The following is a 12,108-nucleotide window of genomic DNA, read 5'->3' on the forward strand; positions in this document are numbered from 1 at the left end:
GAAATGTCATTATTTCCAGGCATTATCTTTGGAAGTTTGTAATATTGAAGTGAGGATTTTGAACCCTCATTCCACTCTGAAAGCAAAGCATAGTGTGGGATTTTGGCTGAGGCAGAACTTAAGCTGTTGAAAAGCTCTTGTGAAGCAGTGACTTCATTGCCTGCTCTGAGTCCCTTGGGCCCGATCCTAAGTCCAGAAGAGACCCTTGCACAGGTGATGTGTGCAGGCTACAGATGCCAACATCTGCACTCAGCTATTTCTGAGAAGCTTTGTACTAGAATGAACCTGACTTCTCTAAACTCTCCCCAATTTTGTTCCACATACTTAATCTTAGTCTCATCATTCTGTTTGTTCCTATATCCTATTAAGAGAATTTGATAATTGGAATCCATATTTGTCTTAATTGTGATTTCAGATTGATCACTGCATTATTGCAGCTTCGTTTAGCATGCTGATGTTGGAGTAAATTGCAGCTCATTCACTTCTTTAAGTTCATATTTGCTTGCGTAGCACGTAGAGGAAAATCCAGGCAGGCTAATGGAACTGGATAATCCTGTCAGAACACAGAGTGAAGCATGAAGTGCAAGGTGTAAGAAACCTCAAGGAAAAAATTGCAGCAGTGTGAGCCTGGCTCTTCAATGTTGTTTTTTTCACATGTGTTACTTCTTTGCAGTGTGATGCCACACACCCTCTGCAGTGCTTCCATGTCTTTCAGGAAGTCTGCAAGACCTTCCCAAGCCAGGCATTTTTATTTTGTTATTTAATTACATTATCTCTTTATATGCTACACTGTGTGTAATTCTGACAGTCTCTTTTAAAATCTGTTAAGAATTTCTACCCAGAAACTTTGAAACCTTTCAGCACTTCACATTCAATGTCCTGCTGTTAAAAAGAGTAATTCACTTTTTCTACTGGATTCAGGCTCTTGTATGAACAGTTCTTACAGACCTACCTTAGAAAGAATTTTTGTTACAAAGTCTAAAAGATTGTGTTCACATGATGATGTGCCACAACATGGATTTGTCTCTTCCTTGATCCAAAAGGATTGCTTTTGGAACAAAACAATAATTGGTCTGCCCTGGGCCTTGGTTTCTCTTTTAGGATTGGGATTGTACTACCCAAACAGATAACATTTGTTTTCCTGGGGTTTTCAAACTGTGTGACTTTTTGTGAAGACAATGATACAACTTTGTTTTTGTGCGTGCTCTTAGCTCTTTGTCTCCATCAGGAATAACCTGAATGAGATGTGTGTGTTTATTCTGCTATCCAAATATTGGTTGAAGGGAGCTGGAAAAACACTCCCAAGCCTGTCCACTCAAGGGCTATTTAATAATGATGCCAACTTCCCCAGCTGAGTCATTAAGTGAAACCATGCAGCTTTTCACTGGTAGTGTTAGATTTGGTTTAGTAAACTCTTCTGCCTGGGCAGTTTGAAGGTTTTTTGCATAGCAGCAGCTCCACTTGCCAAACCCTTCATCTGTCCTGGCAAGCCCAGGACATTTGTGTCCCTGGGGTGGCCCTGCTGCAGGAGCCACTGGCCCAAAGCTCATCCTGTCTGCTCCCTGCTTGGTGGCCACTCAGCAGGAAATTCAGTTTGTCTGCTCTTGTTTCATACCAGCTCCTTACATCTCTGTGTCATTATTTTCATAGGGATAAGAATGAATTGGTGTGTTGTCCTCCAAGGAACACCCATGAAAGATCTTCCTTTTACGTGTAAATTGATTGCTCAATCTGCTGTATTCTCTCTGAATTTCTGTAGATTAACTTCCAGTTAATCTGAGTTGGTCGTTGCTAACAATTCATGACTGCAGAAGATTATTGTGCTGGAACTTCAGTTGCCATATTTTGCAGTTGCAAGGCAAATTTGGGGAAGGCCTGAGGGATCACAGGCAGCCTCATTATTGGTGCCTGACCGCTTTGTAGCCAACTGCATCTTTAATATCCAGGGAGATTTGTGCATTAGTTTGTTTTCTTTCTTCTTGTTTTTAATAATTTACCTTCGAGAGTCTATTTACAACCGTGTCGATGTGTGAATATGTTTGTCTGTCAGAACTTAAGATATGTACAGAATGCAAGAGATGCATTAATTTTTTATTTGCTTCTTAAGGAAGCCAAGCTGTAAACTGGCAGAGCCGAGTGCCAGAGCTGCACTTCAGTGAATCCTAATAAACACAAGGGGGAACATCAAACTATGTGCTTCTTCAACTAACTCACTTAAAAAGAGATAATATTCCTCACTGAATCTAGTTCTCTGCTAGGAGAGACAATAATTCGGTTTTGTTTTTATTATAACAAAGCAAACCCACGCTCAAACTTTCTGCAACTTTTAATTTGCTGTTGAATTAGCAAAACTGCTTGCCCTTATGCACTAACCAAAATAACAGAGGCTCATGAAAAGCACATCAATAAAAGGGATTTATGCATTTAAATATTTCTGTCTCCTGAGATTCACTCAAATTATTTCCTATTTTGCATGCACTTACATGTTTTCAGAAGACAGCATCTAGATGAGTACTTTTCAAAATGTGTTCTAAAGTTGCTGAAAAGGCTTTTATTCTTACCAGAGGATTGCCTGTCTGATTTAAAACTGCTAGATTAGTTTAGTTTTAATTGGAGAATAAATTTAGTTATGTAGTAGATCCCTATGAGCAGTAGTAAGGTCTTTGTCACTGTGGAACTATATTGCAGTTACAAAACAAGTAACATACAAGATTTTTATTCTCTCTTTTAAAAGCAATGCCAATTACAGGGTTATTTTTTCCTGATCTTTACCTTTTTACTGATCTTTACCTTTTGAGGTAATTTAGCCTGTAAAACTATGCAGAAGGGGGATCACTGGTATTTGATAGTTGAAAAAACACCTGTTCATCTGGAATAGCACAGTTCTGGATAAAAAGAAATCTCTGCAACTCAAATGTTTGGGATAGAGAAGGTCTGGGGGAATATAAAACATGCCATGAGAGAGAAAAATAACCCTTTGCAGTAGAGCTGTAGAAACTGAAAGGATTGCTATAACTCAGGCAGAGCAAATGCTTTAGAAACCACTGTACACCTGAGTCAAAAGTCTCTTTACTTACATTAATCATCAGTCAGTTTTGAGAAACTGTGATCAAATTTGTTAGCAATATTAATTCAAATATAAAGCATGTTTATAAATATAGATGAGTATAGATTTATTTTGCTTTCTGCACTGTTTTTGATAGCAGGTGGTGGGAGTATGTTCTTGCCAATGATTTATTTTCAGCTTTCATCTGACTCTGACTAAATGTATAGCAGTAAATGACATAACAAATACAGAATGGTTAAGAGTCCAACTGCCTGATGGAGGGAAATAAAAAGCAAGTCTATTCCAGGTGGTGGATAGGTGTGGATAGGTAAAAAAGGGGTACTCTCACTCTTATCAGTATTTTGTTATTTTGCTGTTCTTCAAGAAGATTAAATCTTTATTTTGAAGGTTTTGGGTTTTTTAATCTCCATTGGTATCCGTTGTATTTCCTGAAGTGCAGCCTGAATTTCCACAGAATATTCCTTCAGATAGAGCTCATACAGTTGGGCTCAAGGAGAATTCCCAGATAAGAAAACTTTAGAGCTTGTTTAGTTCACTCTGCTGTAGATATCCTGGTGGAAAATGTGCTGGAATCTGTGACCTAATCCCAGGATGTCAGTGGCCAAGTAAGCTACCAGTGCAACCATGGCATTTCATATTTGCTTTCTCTCCTAAGGCTGAGGGCATTTGCTTCCACTGCAGCCTGGGAAGCTGCAATAAAATGAAATCTCTGAACGTGCAGTGACAGAACTGTCCAAAACCAAAAGGGATAAAACATTGGGTGTGCCCTTTAGTTCCCTTTTTCTCTGAAAGAAAAGGTGTCTCTGGTGTCCCTGGTGCAGCTGGCTCTGTGATGGGGCAGTGAGTGCAGTTCTTGGTGCAGTTTGGATGAGGCTGTGGGTACCAGCACCTGCTGTCCAGAGTCCCTGCAAAACAGGGCTGGAATGTGCTGTTTGACCTCAGTGGGGTCCTGAAATGGCACTTGGAAAGATGCTGCCCCTTGTTTGAATGGATGTTCTGTGTTTGGAAGTCTTGGCTTTTAATATGCTGGTTTGTATAAACTGTTACCTCAGAGACTTTTTAGTCATAATCTAAAAATTCAACTGTTTCCAATTTCTTCTCCTGTTTTGTCAGTATTTTAGTCATCCAGACTAGCTATTTAAAAAAAAAAATTAATTCTATTTAAATTCTAGCACCTGGGTTTCAGCCACTTGTAGTTGAATTTCCATCATAGTGGAAACTTGGTTTCTTCTCCACTCCCCCATCCTAAGAGCATGGCACAGGTTTAAGGTAGACTTGCAATCTTAATAGGGAAAAATAGAAGCACGTTGCTGCTGAAAAGAATTCTTTTTTCTTCATCATAAGTGCAAAGCTATTTCAGTTTCCATTGCTCTGATCAACAATGCTCACGTGTACAAATAATGTGGTACATTATGTTCCCCCCAAGATTTTTGAGGATGTTCCAAGTATTGGGTCAAGTCCTTGCTTTTTGTTTCTGCTCTCATTTCATGTAAACACAGTATCTGTGCAAACCAGGTTATTTTGATTTTCTTCAGTGTGCAGACACTCATATTCACTTCCTCTAATGCAGGAGGCATTAAAAGAAAACAACAAAAGAAGAGAATTGGAGGAGAAGACCAAGAGAGCCAAGCTGGCCAAGGAGAAGGCAGAGCGGGAGAGGCTGGAGAGACAGAAGAAGAAGCAGCAGTTGATTGATATGAACAAAGGTAAGCCACCATTTTTAGCTGAGAGATTATTGTTAAAAAGGGCAAAACCAAGTCAGGAGTAAGAAACTGAAGGCTATTTCTGATCAATATGAGAAATACTTGCTGACTGTTCTGAAAGCTGAAAAAAGTTCACTTTGCAAAATGGAAAATTCTGTTTTGTTTCAGCCTACCTGGTCATGTCACTCCATTTCTGCCACTTAATGTGTATAATGTCCCTTTCAAGGAGTTTTGTTGTGAGTTATTGGCTTTTTTGCATTTGTAGCACTTAATTGATTTTTTTTTCTTATGGATTGACTTCCAAGAAGAAGTGTCTTCCTTGCTTTGTTGTTAATTTAATTCTGTAAACATCTCCATAATCAGGGTATTGTGGCAATTAATGTCTTTCTTTCTGGGCTTGGGGGTCTGTGTTAGAATGGATGTTCTCCCAGTAGTCCTATTAGGAGCTGGAAAATCTAGTTGAGCTTGGAGCCTGAGTACAGAGTGACATTTCAGCACGATAAAAAGCAATGTGTTGAGCTTGTCAGCTGGGAGAATATTGTATTTCACATGAGACCTCTCTGCCAGAGAGGAAGGTAAAAAAGCAGAAGGAATGGGGTGGGCTTGATATTGATGCTGTGCAGATTTCCAGAAGGTTGTAAAATAAAAGGCTTTATTCCTTACCTGACTGCAGAGGTAAAATTGGATTTAGGCAAGAGATTACTTGCAGTTTTTTGTTCAGTTTCTGAGTTTGTGTTAATCTGACCCAGCTATAAAAACACCTGTCCTTGTTATCCATTTAACAGGCCCTGCTCAGGGAAAAACGCTGCAATGGTGCCACAAATCCTGTTATCATTGGCCTTGCTTGACCTGGCACTGACACTGCATGGAATATTCTGTGGCAGAAATTCTTTTCTATAGACGACAAACTTTATTATCAGATAATTTAAAAATAAGTCTAATTTCAGTATAGCTATAAACCAAATATAAAATTTAAACACAGGGGATGCATAAATCCATTTTATTTTCTTTTCTTTGTGAAGTTAAACTAGTGAAGATTTCTAATGAGACATTTCCTAATCCATTCTTTCAGCATATGATTAATATTTCTTTAATATCTGCCACCTGCCAAAAAAAGTCCATGGTAATATGGACAGGCACTTTTCTGTGAGTGGGAGAAGAACCAGAAAAATACCCCTTCATCACCCTTCCTCTGCCAGAGTGCTTGAGGGTTTATTTGAGCTCCCACTGGAGACAATGCAAGCCAGAATGTTTTGTGAGCTGTTGAAAAGTGTGCTGGATGCTGTTGTCAGTGACTTGGGCTGAATTAAGGGCTGGAGCTCAGTTTGAAGTTACAACTTGTAAAACTGCCTCAGCTCAGTCCCAAGGGCACACCTTCATTTCTCTGCATCCCCTCACTCTTCAGCCAGGTGAGGGGACACCACTCTCAGCAGTGGCACAGGTGCCTCCCTGCACTGACAGCATTTTGCTTGCCATCCTGAAAGTCTTTTCCTGTTAAAAGATACAACTCGAGTTTAGTTTTGCATTGTAGTCTTCTCTTAATGAAAATGCAAATATGTGAATGTCTTTACATGGCCCAATGCACCGAAGCTGCCATTTAAATAACTAATGTTTGTAAATCTGTGACACAAAGTTAATTTAATACTTCTAAAATATTTTTTTTCCAATTTGTAAATATTCTAAAATATCCATTTCGCATATTTTAGTTTTGCTGGTGTGGTAGGAGGAGGGCTAAACCTCCATCCCCACTGGATTCCATGACATTGATATTCACTTGACTATTCCTGATAAAGAACTGATTTTTTCTTGGTGCAGCTACTTCTGTGTGCTCATTGCTGCTTACATAAATAGTTTGTAAATTTGTCTAAGTGAATGTGACACAGCAGACTTAGAGGAAGGAGGCAGATGTCCTCTCAAGCTGTCACTTGGACAAGGTGATTTTCACCCAAAGGCTCATTTTCACCTCACCCTCTCCCAGCTCTGGATCTCCCAGAGTCAAATCTGATCTCAGTGCTGCAGCCTTTGGGGTCAGAGCAGTTGGGTTCCTGCATTTTCCTTCTATAAAGGAATATTTAAAGCAATATAAAGCAATTGGGTTCATGCATTTTCCTCCTATAAGCTTCTATAAACAAGTATTTTTCCTGTTTTGTGATCATTCAGTGACAACTTTTTTGTGGTCACTGGAGAATCCAGATTAGGTTAGTTATAATTAATTAACTTAAAATTAATATCTGTTTCTTGATGTAACTGTAGAAAACCACGGTGTGGCCAGAATCAAGAACTGTTCTGAATATTTCCTCTAGTGGTGAAGTAACTCAGACTTTGCCAGTAGTTTGAATTTACTCAGTTTGGTGGTTTTGTGCTTTGTGTAACTGAGCTACTGCATATAAACTGATAAAATAAACCTGCTGAACGTTCCAAAATATTTAAAGACTAATGCAAAAACAAACAAACCAAAAAAACTCCATAAAAATGAATATTCCAAAAAGTTATCAAGATTGCCAGCATTAGGTGGAAAGTCCAGGTTTCCTGGTGAAGTCTGGAGGCACAGAAAGGTTTGTGCCTTATGCACAAACTTACAGATCTGAAGTTCCACAGTTCAAATCACGACCAGTTCTTTCTCCTGATGAGAGAGGAATTTGGAGGAGAAACCTTTCATGACTTCCATCTGATCCAGCATCTGCAAAATTCTTGCAGCATTGCTTCTGTGTGCATGTCTGAAGCAGAGAGAGAAAAAGAATTGGGGGATTCAGCTTCCTGCGAGCTGCAAAGTGTGAAACAGCAATTCTGATGCAAATGTTATTTAATCAGAAACAGTTTTGCTCTTCATTATATCTGATTACTATGGCAATTAAAATCACCTTTTAACTACCAGTATTCAGATAAAAGAGGGAATGAGCTTTCTCAGTCCCAATTAGGATTGAATTAATTGTTTTGAAGACATATTAACATTCTCCCCTAACGCAGATGAAGATAATGCAAGTGAAGTTCTGTGCTGGAGGTTGATGGAAATTCCTGCTTTCACTTTCCAAGTACCCCCATAGAAGATTTTATTTCTTTTTATTCAGACTGGTGTGTTCTGGAGTGAGCAAGGGTTCTGCTGTGTTTCCTTGAGCTGGTGTTCCATTTCACTGGTGCAGGATACAATTCCAGAGGTTGCTTTTGCTGCAGTTTCCTAATGATTCTGTGCTTTTCTGGTTGGTTTGTCTTCCTTTCACATCCTTTAGCATAAACAGAAATTCATACTACGCTTATTAGGAGTTACATGTTATTTTGTAAATGTCTTTTGGAGTTTCTGTGTTGGCTGGTGATTGCGTGGGGGTACCTGGAGTGCTAGAACTTGGGTCTTATTTGCATTTTAAAGATTATTAGTTTGTGATGCTGGATGTCAATGAGGCAAATGTTCACATTCCTTTGGGAAGTCATTATTTTTCATATTGATGTCGATGGTCTGTTTCAATATGCTGCACACCTCCTGAAACCTGATATTCACAGAACAAAAAATAGATAGAAAAATAGAGCTCTGCATTATGCCTAAAGGTGAGCATCTACAGAACCAGGGTGAGGTTTGAGTTTTCCTCTTCAAAGCAATTCTGCAGGAATTGCTGAAAAACTTTATAAAATCTGTTTGTGCAGGAGTTTAAAGCAGTCTTGAGAATGGGGTGAGTGTCAGAATTACTGAACTGCTGCTAAATGGGTCAGAAACAGCTCAGGAGAAATGCAAATAAATGTGAGTGTGGACAGGAAGTTAGATACTGCAGCCTGAAATTTAGTCTCACCTTTAAATGTTTTGTTCTGGAAAAATTTGGTTCTGATAATGAAGATGGCCCATATGGTACCTTCTGACTGAGTATATCAGGGGAAAAAATTATTAGGCTGACAAATCTGCGATTGGGATAATTGCAGGGAAGAAAGAAAAATTGCATTTTTTTCTCTTAAAAGTAGGTTTCTTGGGTATTATCTGCTGAACAGTAACAAGCAGTAACTTTGGGGAGTTTTCTATGCAAATTCAGCTTTTCCTTAGAGAAATTATTTGTGTTTCAAAAAGTTGATACTGTTATTAATTTTGAAAGTAGCCATAATTTTGTTTATCTCAATGTGACTGCTGTATAGCAGTTGATAGTTTGTACAACTTAAAATGTTAAAAAGCATTTCAGAAATAATTCTTGATCAGCTTTAGTATAAGGATGGCTCAGGAATCAGGGTGGAATGGGGTGAGGAGCAGAAAAACCCTTGGCTCTGTGTGAGGGCTGCTCAGTGATAATTAAAAAAAAAAAAAGACCAAAAACTAAATTATCAACATCATTTCCAATTCCAAAACACAGCCCCACACCAGCCCCTGTGAGGAAAATTAACTCCATCCCAGTCAAAGCCATCACCAATATTCAAAAAAAAAAAAGGTAAAAAGTCATCAAGAATGTGTAAGAACTCCCCTTTCCTCAAAATGTGTTCCCAAAACCATTATTTCCCCTAAAATCTTAGAGCAATTGTTCAATTATAAGGGACTTTGAAGAGGGAATTATTAACCATGATAAGAACATTGATGATTTTGCTCTGCCTTATGTATCTGCTCATCACAGAAATTAAAAGTAGCCCAGTACTGTAGCTTAAATGTAGCCTTGGAACTGCAGCAGAACTTTATTTACAGGTGTAATTAATGAGGGATCACATGGGATTTTTTGGGGTTTTTTTTTTTGTTTGTTTGTTTTTTTGTTGTTGTTGTTTTGTTTTGTTTTGTTTTGTTTTTGGTGAGCTGCACAATCTTTTCCTTCCCACACAGAGGCAATCACTTCCCATTTGTTCCAGGTAATTCACATTACAGCCTAATTCAGGTGTGGTCCTTGCAGGAAGAGGCTCCAGGGGCATCTCAATGAAGCCACAGCTTTGACCATTGGGACATTTTCTCCCAATAAATTAAAAAATGTGCATTTCAAACATTGTTTTTGATAGCCTGCCTATACAACAAAACACGGTTTTTTTCCTCCTATTAATTTATTTAAGCCTGAGGTCAGATTTATCATCAACAATATTTTTAATTGGTGTGGAAGCAAGGGTTTGCCTTATTCTGTAGACTGACATGAGATAGGGCTTCGCTTCTCAGTCACACTGGCCTAACTTGTTCTCCTTTAATTAAAAAGTAAATAAGAGTCACGAGACACCACTCTGCTGCAAGCTGCAGAGCAGGACTGCTTCCTGCAGATATTTATTATGCATGCAAAATGAATTTAGTAAACGAATAAAATGCAAATATATGAGGAGAACACAAAAACACGCTTTCCTAAAGACATTGAGAGCTGACCTTTTTAACTGAATATATTGCAATTAAAAATTCTGGTACTGGTTATGAATAAAAAGTCTTGTTTAAAAGTTTCTACAGGACACACATTAGACTTTGAAAAATGCTTAACAGTTCAAAGCAAAACAGGGTCGTGCAAGATGTGAATAGAAGCATAATTTTAAAACCCTTTGGAGCAGCAGGAGGCAGCATGTGTTACCTAATGTGGTATTTGACTGGACTCTTCCAGTAAGGGCACAAATTTAGGAAACATTTCCTGTAAACCTTTGCCCAAACGTCTGGGCAACATCTACACTTCTTATTAACTTCAATCAGTTTGCAGTCAGTATATTTGTAGTAGTGAGTACCAGATGTTTTGCAAGTGCATGTGGAAAATGGTAGGAAATAAAAATATGCCAGCAAAACCTGTGGGTGCTCCTGCAGTGATCAGGGCAGAAGCAAACAGGGAAGGCAGCGAAACTGCAGCAGCAAGAGCATGTTCTGAGCTGAGCAAAGCAGAGCTCCTGGAGCTGGACCATGCTGGGCTGAGCTCTGGGGCTTCACGTGAAGAGCAGTTTCTGTAGTCCCAAGATGTTCCAGCACCTTCTGAAACATGACCCTCCAGTTGGAGTTAGGATCCCTTCTGTCAGTGTTGCTGCCTGACAAACCTCATGGAAAGCTCGGAGGAGCCCCCAGCACGGGCAGGTTTGATGGCAAGGCTGATTGCAGTGGCACCCTGCATGCTGTGCTGCTGTTCCTCAGCAGCCCCAGCCTTGGGAAGGTTTTGGTTTTTCTCTTCACTTGCTCTGTGCTGCTGTTCCTCAGCAGCCCCAGCCTTGGGAAGGTTTTGGTTTTTCTCTTCACTTGCTCTGTGCTGCTGTTCCTCAGCAGCCCCAGCCTTGGGAAGGTTTTGGTTTTTCTCTTCACTTGCTCTGTGCTGCTGTTCCTCAGCAGCCCCAGCCTTGGGAAGGTTTTGGTTTTTCTCTTCACTTGCTCTGCTGGGACTGCCCAGATTCCAGAGCACAGGAGAGCTTGCCTTGCATCCCTTCAGTGGCTGCTTTGTGCAGTGTGAAGAAATTGTGCTGCCAGTTTCTTGTTGGAATGCATCCTCTGGCTGTATGAATTCTTTTCCAGTTGTGATCTCTCTTCTGTGAATGCTGTGATCCAGCTGCTGCACCCCTGCTCCTGGAAACAGGATGCTGGATTTTGAGCACACTGGCTCATTGCTGTTTCTTTGCTCACCTCTCTAGATTGGAGCTCTTGGCCATTCCTGTTAAGACTTCCTGGCTGTGAAGTTAACACGCACTCACTCAGTTATTTCAGTTGATTTTATTATTCCCAATCTTCTGCATGTGGGGTCCCTACAGCAGTGCAAGGAGCAATAATATTGTTCCATGGAAGAAGAAAGTTATTTTTGTCTTTTTTATTATCATTAAAAGTGGTCCAAATATGTTGAGTAGCACAGGTCTACAGCCTGGGACCTGCAGGAGCATGAGTATTTCTGAGACCTCCTAAAAACCCACCCAGCCTGGCTCTCAAAACCAAAGCTGCAATAGAATTAGTGTCAAATGCAAATAAAAACAAATGGGGCTCGTAGTTAACACATCAATTAATGACTGAGGGTCCTTCTGCCTTTGCAGTCCTCTTTCATACCTGTAGTGAATCTGGCTCTTTGCTAAGGCAAATCAAAGTAAATTGCCATCTATGGGTTTTTTTTTTTTTTTTTTTTTTTTTTTTGCATGTCTCCACACATTTGCTCTCTTTTAAATGCTCGAGGCCAGCTTGGAGAAGAAACAATGAGTAAGGAAATTACTTGTTCCAGATGAAATGCCTATCCTTGTGTACAGTGAAAGACATCTAAAAGAGAAATAATGATTACGTATTTTATTTCTACTGACAGAAATGCTGGAAATAAGTTTTTAGTTTTCAAACTTCTGGCAATTTCTGTCTTTGTTTCTTATTTGTGTCTATAAATGGCTGTGAGTGGTATAAAAAAGACAAATGGAGGAGATAGCTGGTGCTGTGTGAAGAACTGCAGCCAGAACTATAGGGAAAGACTGAAA

At 39.4% G+C, this 12,108-nt stretch overlaps 1 protein-coding gene across 5 annotated transcripts in view; it reads left to right on the top strand.

Moving 5' to 3' along the window:
• DIAPH2 (diaphanous related formin 2) overlaps nt 1-12,108 on the top strand; it is a 170,678-nt gene that overhangs the window by 104,164 nt on the left and 54,406 nt on the right. For all 5 annotated transcript variants that reach the window (XR_009933664.1, XM_062503109.1, XM_062503107.1 and 2 more), the window contains one exon: nt 4,638-4,773. Coding sequence is in view for 4 of the 5 variants with exons in the window: in XM_062503109.1 (XP_062359093.1) it covers nt 4,638-4,773 (136 nt within the window). In the remaining variant the exon portion in view is untranslated. The remainder of the gene's footprint in view (nt 1-4,637; nt 4,774-12,108) is intronic.

The sequence above is a fragment of the Cinclus cinclus genome, chromosome 15, assembly GCF_963662255.1.
Source record: "Cinclus cinclus chromosome 15, bCinCin1.1, whole genome shotgun sequence".
Lineage (NCBI taxonomy): Eukaryota > Metazoa > Chordata > Aves > Passeriformes > Cinclidae > Cinclus > Cinclus cinclus.